Here is an 8,760-nt window from a genome sequence, read left to right as displayed (position 1 = left end):
ATCAGCACCTAGTAGAGTTTGAGTTAACCTGCAACATGTTTTTCTCTCATGCTAAAACTGATGAATCTATTCGACTGAATTTATTTCTTGCTACTTTGTAGGATAGGGCACTTATCGGGTTTCATTTCTTGAGACCTCACTCTATCGCTAATTGGTTCGGTATGGAGCGTGAATTCTGCATGCATTTTGTCCCTCAAAGAAAACTCAATTTTTGTAGGAACAGATCTTTAATTTTGTGCAACAGGATGACGAGACATTTCGGGCTTACTGGGAGCGATTCAAGGATCTACTAAGCACTTGTCCACATCACGGGTTCGACTTATAGAGGTAAGCTGATTGTTTTTATACTGCTCTTACCCCTGATTGCAAGTATTTTGTCCAGACCATGTGCAATGGAGAACTCTTCAGCAAGGATCGAGATTAGGTATTATCGTTCTTCGATTACCTAGCTGAAAATTTCCCACAGTGGAACACACGATACACTCAAGCAACCATGACTACACACCCTATCAGCACAATTAGTGGTGGAGATGCATATGAGCCACCAAACTACCCAGATATTCCTCCGCCTCAATACCAGCCACAATAGATCCCTCAGAGCTGTATGCCGTGAGATCTGTTTGAGGAAAGTATGACACAGATGGCGAACATGCTCCAGCAGTTCATGCGAACTCAAGTCAATTTTAATAATGAATTGCGGGATACCATTAATGCGATAAGCACGCAGTTGGACATATTAGAACAAGAGGAATCACTCGTGGAGCCTCAGCCTAGTCCTTTAGAGTACCAGTAGCCACAACACCAAATACATGATGTTTCTCTTGTGACAGTAGAGACAGCCACTACTTCGCGAAGTGAGAAAGAAGTTCCCCAACCTGAAATGCTCATCATCGGACACCCAGTTGTTCCAGTACCGGAAGTTATGGCTGAAATAGATGAATTCAAAGAAACATCAGAAGAAGCGGACCCAAAAGCGGAGCAGTTAGTTGATGAGGACACTGACACTCATACGGAGTACCAACCTGTGGTACCTACTTTCAAAGCCCAAAAATCGTGGAACCGTCACTCCCACCTGAATAAGATGTTAAAGAGTCTAATGTGGAAGTGGATCTTTGCAGTGGTATGATGATTTGTACACCCGATCAAGAAAGTGACTAGACTGGTGAGAGCCTAATGTTCAAAGAACCAGGTAAAACTTTTAATGTTAATGCTTCTAAAGAACTACAGGTAATTGCTCCAATAACTTCCCATCACACGTTAGTTCGTAAAGTAGCAAATTTTCTGAACACAATGTTGAATAAAGACCATTTCTTGTCAACACACTAGAGTCAGCTTGCACGCATATTGTTTGGTATATTGAAGCGTATTCATTTATTTGAGGCTGATTTTCGTGTAAGTATGAAGACTGATCCACTATGGCGGCTCAATTTTGGAGACCCGTCGGTACAATTTATAGACCTGCGCCCACCAGACAAAATTCCTCCTGGGCTTCTACCAGACAATTGTGATGTTTTTCTTTTCCTTCTTTTCCTTTTATTTTATCTTATTTTATTTTTAGTTAGTTTTCAGGTCTATTTTCTCATAGTTCAATCTTTCTTTTCCATTACCCCGTTACTCAGGTACGCTTTACTTTTCCCGTGCACACTCCTTTATATTTTCCCTATGCTTTCACAATGAGGACGAATGTTCCACTTTAGTTGGGAGGGGATGAGCGTTCGCATGTGACACTGTCCAAGTACACGTACCGGGTTTTATATTTCAAAAAAATCAAAAAGATCAAAAAAAAAAAAAAAAAGAGGAGCACTGAAGAATTACACTGCATTATGTCATGCTTAACACTGTGTATACCCTTCACATACTTGCATATAACTTAAGAATTACACACTTGAGTCTATCATGCATAGTTTCTCTTTATATGATTATTATGACTCCATGAAGAATTGATTGGTAGTACATTCTTGTTAATTTGGTTATATAATTTCCTGTATTTACACGGCATCTCACGAGGCTGAATAAACACATTCAAATGATTCATTGCACTTAGGGTTTCCTGTGAGCGCTGAGAGAACACCTGTGGCGACTATGACACCTTTGTGAGATATCCTTGAGCTATTTGTCATCCTTTTGAGCGTTAATGTCAAATTAGAGTTCATAGAACTCAATTCTCTTTTTTTGGATGATTTTCTTGTACACTAGTCTTTGTTTTTTATTTGCTAGCCTAGAGGTGACACCTAGTGGGGAGATAGAAACCTAGGTCTTGTAGCCTACTCAAGATGTGAAGGCTGAGCCACCCCTAGAGATAGACTTAGTTCATGGACCACTATTCGAGCTCAATTCCCATTGATTGTTTGAAGATTACAAAAGAAGTGTTATGATTGTCCTAATTGATCAAGAAAAGATAGAAAATAAAGAAAAAGCAATACACATGTGCATGAAATGAAATGTCAATGCCGACCCAAATACATATCACAAGGACACAACACATATTTTCCACGTATGAAGATGCTTCAATCGGTTAATGGCTCAGATGTATTCACGACAAGTTTATGAGTAAGTTGATCTAGGTTGGTCTCATTTGGATGTGGCGAGTAGGTGAGAAGATGCTAGGGTGAAGGACCCGACACCTCACAGATAGGCTAGATCCTTTCCAGACTAGTCCACTTCGTACACTTATCGTTTGTTCCTTTTAATATGTGGGATGTTTGATCGCGAAACTCCTCCTCACATATGACGAGTGAACTCATTTTCTTAAGTGTTTTTTAGGGTATACCAGTTAGGCCGAGTCAAAGCGATCGTTCTGTAGGTTTCCACTGGTATCCTAGGTGTACTGACTCACACACATCACACACACCTCGAGAGTTTACCTATTTATACTCGGACTTATATGACTGCATTAACTCTGAATGTGCCACTGAGTAACTTCATGTAAGTACTGCTCTTAAATGACATATAAACGATGAAACTTGCATGAGTGACGTGCTTTGGAGGTGTGTGTATTGAATATGAACAAGACTGTGTGACATTCAATTATGTTCGTAGGTGAAAACGGTATTGGTTGTATGCATGTGCAGTGTTTCAGAGCATGGGCGTTGTCGTTGTACGCATCCGCCCGGAAATTCATTCAGTATTTGCTAGAGACTAGCAAAACGTTAGTTGGGGGGTTTGATAGGTGTCAAATTGCGTATAATTTGGCACTTTACCCCGATCTTTACGCTTATATATTTAATTAAAGTTAAATATGTCCAAAATTTCTAATAAAGTGCCATATTTATGATCTTGAACTTGATTGCACAATTATGAATTTTTGGTAATTTTTTATCGCCAGAGAAAAGTCCCGGGGACAAAACGGAACTGTTCGTTATTTCATGCATAACTTTTCTGTCAAAACTTCCAATTGAGACGATTCAAATTTTTGGAGAAACATTGAAAAGCATAATCTACAACTTTTATGTTTTGTGCGTTCTGAGAAACGGGCTTTAAGTAGATCAAATTCGGCAAGAACATAGAACAAAAAAAAATGAACTATATATAATATATATATATATATCTTATATATATATATAAGGATATGTGATGGAACCCCGGGCCATTGCAAGCTGGATCAACTCCAATTCGGTCAGGTGACCCATCGGGTCGTGGGTCTAGGGCACCCAGTTACTCTTAAAACCCCTTCTTTTCCTCCCCTGCGCAGGAAGCACAAGGGATCCCTACCTCTCCTTCTCTTCCTCTCCTCATTCTTCTATCTCTTGTATGCTCCTTCCCTCTCTTTCTTCTCTTTACTTGCATATTCTCTTCCTCTCTTTGTATCTCAACCCGTGGTGGTTTCGGATATCAAATCGGGTCACTTCGGCCCGATTTAGAGAGAAGTTCGGGAGAATCCGTTTTAAGAGAGAGAGCTTGCGAATTCCCGTTGAAAAATGAGAACACTCTATTTATAGGGCAAAGACTTTGTCGACGAGACACGTGATTCGTCGATAGACACTGTAGAAACTTCGTCACGAGACTATCATTCGTCCAACCGAAATTTCAGAATTCCCAAATATACCCTCTACGGATTCCTTGTTGACGAGGAATATACTTCATCATCGACAAATCTAGAAGCACCGTTGACAAGACCAGGACATTTGTCATTAGGCTGCTTTTTCCTTCTAAAAATCCTTCATTTTTCCTTATTTTCGATTAATTCCTTTTCATTTAATTATATTCCTAATAGTTTTTTAATTTTCGAGTCTTACAGTTACAAACATCAATATTCTCCTAATCAGTTGAAATACTAGTTATTCCATTAAGCAGTAAGAATTGTGTAACTCAAATCAATATGTCTCTATCTTCAAATTGGTTGTCTTCAATCCATCAAGGGTATTTTAATAGTTTATATTAAAGCATTCTGTATGTATACGGCTCAACTGACGGCGGATACATAACGGTGACAGAACAAGCATGTCCTCTTTCCCTCCCCCCTCTCCAAAATTCTTTAGTACACATAACCTAGAATAATGATGATATAACCTGTTCACAGATCATTAGATGATATTTAACATATTTGTTCACCAAAGTTTTGTCTACTACAACATCAAGAAATTGATTCATCTCAATCGAAATGCTATATCTTAAAAATTTTAATATAAGGAGTTATTATATGGGACTCCATTGATGAGTATTTAGAAACCATAAAGGGGGGAGATTAATTGATTCACACTTCACCTTCTACTCCATTATGTTCCTCCACCCATTTTATTCTTTGTTATCCTTATTACCCTGTAAAAGGGCACCCTCTCCCTTTTATTTTGACACACACATTGCATGCTTGAAGACACATTGTCTATTTGAAGTAGGTAGACAAATAGAAAGGATGAGAGAAGAGAAAAGATAGAAATGAAATATTTTGTACAATGACGGTTTTAAATTATCTTATAATTTCTTTTGAATTAGTAAAGTTTTTTATTTCATTCGCCGTGAAGTAGGCATAACCAAATCACGTAAAATTTCTATGGCATCTTTATTTATTTCCTGTATCTTATAACAATAAGTAAATTCTACAATGTCATACGTATAATTATTAATTTTTTTTCTAATGAACTTGGCATCCTAGAGAAATTATATAGGAGGCTTTTCCTCTACCTGTCTGTGCCCATTTCTCTAATGCTAGATAATGTGACAGGTGGAAGGGAGATCCCTTTAAAATTTCACGGCGTCCCATTGGGCAGGCAGCGTCATCTTCTCGTCTGACTCAGGCGTGAGACCAGTTTGCAAGATGCCAGCTCCTTCGCTCTCAGTATACACTGTCCACTACAACAATCCTACTGAGTCCAAGCAGCCTGTGGGGTCACAGTCAAACCACCATTATACGTGAAAGACGCGGTGCATACAATGTATAGAGATCATCACCACCTACGCTTATGCCATCTTCTATCTCCTAGAAAATAACGCAACGGCTTTGACCGCTGGGCCTGTGCCATAACTCATATCACATTTGTCCTTCGGTGTAAGTACCAGCCTCCCGGGCCGTGGCTGAAACGCGTAAATCATTATACTCCAGTGTTGGTTTCCGGGAAACGTTAAAGGATTTTTTCTAGCGGCTAAGCATTCTTCCTTTGGTTTTAAAGGGGAGGGGGGTCCTGCCAAGTTATAGCAAGCGGCCATTAATAAATTATGCAGCAGTCTCGTCTCCTTCTTCCTGCGAAGTGCGTACTGAAACTTGGTTGGTTCATTTCTCACTGTTTGTTCCTCTTTTCTCTTTGCTTTTAATTCACTTGTATTTTATAGTCCTCGGAAAATATTTCATATCCACCAAACAGCACGGTAGTGGTTTGAGACGATTTTACCCGTGTTTTGTTTACTTGCCTGTGTTCTAATTTTTCCAGTTTTACCTCCACCGCCTGTCCCCCCCCCCCCCCCCCTCCCACCCCCCACCCCCCCCCCCCCCCGCCCCCCCCCGCCCCACCAAAAAAAAAAAAAACCTTTTATTGTGAATTTGAACAATTCTTATCACTGTGTTAAAATTTTGATTTAGTGCTACACTTTAGAATCACTTGCTGTCTAAATTCTTTTAAGTACTAACAAATATTTTTTTTTTTTTATAAATTTCAGTCTCTCACCCTTAAAATTCAGGTACATGTCATTCTTTCTTTCTCTCTCTCCTTTCTTTTTTTCTTTTTTTTTTTCTTTTTTCTTTTCTGGGCATGTGCATGTTCCATCATCTACGTAAGACCAATCTAAAAATATTTCACTAATCTGGCGACAATTTCTGGAGCAGAAAGAACTTACCCACCCATCAGCAAGAGTGAAATCTCTGGATGTGCATCCATCAGAGCCATGGTAATAATAACTCATCACCCATTTTTCTTATTTCAATATTTCGTCTACTCACCTTTAATTTTGTTCTATTAATTTTTCTTATGTTGTTAATTGTACCATGGCTCTTCCTGCAGGATTCTAGCAAGTCTGCACTCAGGAAATATATTCATCTGGAATTACCAGTCACAGGTATATATGCAAAATTTACTATGCTATTGGCCAATATTTATTAATTCTAATGCCTCTTAATTATTCGAAGATGGCTTTGTGTATCCATGTATGTATGTAGAATATAGAACCCTTCTATATTTTCTTTTGTTACTCAAGCCTAACTTCAGTCTCATTGCTGCTACTCTCAGGCCATGGTGAACTCTCTTGAGGTTGCTCAGCGACCTGGTAAGCAATGCATATTTGTGACATTATGCATCATTTCCATGTTTCCCTACTCGAATCGAAATAAATTATCTTGGACTTCCCGCTTCTTAATTCTATAACATCAATGATTTGTTTTCACGTGCATGTGTGTGTGTGTCCACGGCGCAGTTCGGTCAGCGAAATTCATAACGAGCCAACAGTGGATTGTCACGGGAGCCGATGACGGGCGAATTAGAATATACAATTACAACACCATGGACAAGGTTAAAGAATTCGAAGCGCATACAGATTTCATTAGGTGCATAGTTGTCCACCCTACCCTTTCATACCTTCTGTCATCGTCCGATGACCAACTCATCAAGCTCTGGGATTGGGAGAAGGATTGGGCGTGCACTCAAGTCTTCGAGGGACATCACCATTACGTGATGCAAGTGGCGTTCGATCCAAAAGACACTGAAACCTTTGCAAGTGCGTCGCTCGATGGCACGGTTAAGGTATATATTACCTTGCTACTTCTTGTGGTGTTTGTTACTTGTCAAGTGCATACATTTTTCGTTATCTTTGTATAGAGATGACAACAACCATTCATGGTCTTGATGTCTTCTTATTCTTAATTAGCTATGGAAGCTTAGCTCTCCTACCCTAAGTGGCACATTGGAAGGCCATTCCAAAGGCGTCAACTGCGTTGAGTTCTTCACGGATGAGGGTAAACCATGTCTGATAAGCGGTTCGGATGATTATACTGCTAAGGTGTGGGATTGTGAAACTAAAATTTGTGTCAAGACACTGGAAGGACACACAAACAATGTGACTGCTGTTTGTGTTCATCCCGAACTTCCCATACTAATAACAACATCTGAGGATGAAACGGTTCGCGTGTGGCACGCGACCACTTACGAGTAAGTACATTTCATGGTATAAAACTTCTTAAAACAGAGTTCACATGACAGAGAATTCTGCCATATATATGCCTAAGCAGAAAATGAAAAATGTTTTCCATATTTAAATGGGCCTTAAAACTTTTCATGCTGGTTCCCAATTTTCAAATCTCTGGTTTTCGCGAACTTGCAGGCTTGTCAACACATTGAGCTATGGTCTGCGTAGAGCCTGGGCTATTGGGTGCATTAAAGATTCACATCGGTGAGTTTCGATCGCAAACATCTTTTTCTTATCTCATTTCTCTTGCCAATTGATTCATACGTGGAGGGGTTAACTGATCTGTTTGATATTTATTGCTGAAAATATTGAGCATACATTTTTTTTCCATGATTAATATTATTCTATACAGGGTTGTTCTTGGGTATGATGAAGGAACCATTGTGATAAAAGTAAAGGCTGATCTGTGAAGCTCCAAGCTGGGATGGAAAACTAGAATGAAGTAATGAAATAAATTCGCCGATGTTGGTTCCTACTACTGCCCTCCTCTGAATGCTCTCTGCAAAAGGGGAGGAAGACTAGAAGAGAGAAATATGGTTCGGTGAATGAGAAGATTAGTATCAGCCTATATATTTTACTGCTTTGGTCTTTATGTATATGTTTTATGGTGTGTTCTGCAGTTGCTTCCCCTATGGAATGTTAATTCTAAACGGCCACCAGGCCAGAATAATTCTAGGAAGCACATGCATGGACATGAATGTTAAATAAGAAAATAAAATTCCTAGAACTTTTGAAAATGATTTATATACATACACACAAAATACTTATAACCGAGCTTGAGCTTTGGCTTGGTGGTTCATGTCCTGGACTCCCTATAGGGAGGATTCTGTTATGAAAAACCGCAACAAGACCCACAAACAAAAGAAAAACGAGAAATAAAATAAAGAACACGGCATACAAAATACAAAATTTACAAGGTTCAACAATTTGTGTATATCCTTGGAGTAGATTAGGTCACTAATTCTATTGTTCCACAATAAGTACAAGTAGAATGCACTAACCCCTTTTCCTCACTCTTCTTGTGTTCAATAATTTTTTTTTTAAACTAAGAATGATACGTTTTATATGAAAATGTAGGGCAACCTTCACACAAAATTACAAAAGTATCCCTCTTAACAAAAATATTTTGTTTTGGGAATCGAAGGCAGCTAA

General features: G+C 39.0%; 1 protein-coding gene across 3 annotated transcripts; it reads left to right on the top strand.

Moving 5' to 3' along the window:
* The first annotated feature begins 5,493 nt into the window (after window positions 1–5,493).
* Window positions 5,494–8,284, top strand: LOC131157807 (coatomer subunit beta'-2-like). Of its 3 annotated transcripts, XM_058112200.1 has the most exons (9): window positions 5,494–5,701; window positions 6,091–6,111; window positions 6,257–6,318; window positions 6,432–6,486; window positions 6,657–6,693; window positions 6,841–7,166; window positions 7,291–7,571; window positions 7,744–7,812; window positions 7,961–8,284. In XM_058112200.1, the coding sequence occupies exons 5-9, from the start codon at window positions 6,660–6,662 to the stop codon at window positions 8,016–8,018; spliced, it is 768 nt and encodes a 255-aa protein (XP_057968183.1). In that variant the 5' UTR covers window positions 5,494–5,701; window positions 6,091–6,111; window positions 6,257–6,318; window positions 6,432–6,486; window positions 6,657–6,659; the 3' UTR covers window positions 8,019–8,284. The 3 variants fall into 3 exon arrangements, with proteins under 3 accessions (XP_057968183.1, XP_057968185.1, XP_057968184.1); XM_058112202.1 differs by lacking the exon at window positions 6,091–6,111 and having other exon boundaries at window positions 5,505–5,705; XM_058112201.1 differs by lacking the exon at window positions 5,494–5,701 and having other exon boundaries at window positions 5,967–6,111.
* Window positions 8,285–8,760: the final 476 nt, after the last annotated feature.

The sequence above is a fragment of the Malania oleifera genome, chromosome 6, assembly GCF_029873635.1.
Source record: "Malania oleifera isolate guangnan ecotype guangnan chromosome 6, ASM2987363v1, whole genome shotgun sequence".
In the NCBI taxonomy this organism is placed as follows: Eukaryota; Viridiplantae; Streptophyta; class Magnoliopsida; order Santalales; family Ximeniaceae; genus Malania; species Malania oleifera.
The sequence above is the reverse complement of the archived record's forward strand: the minus strand, read 5'-3'. Positions and strand labels throughout refer to the sequence as shown.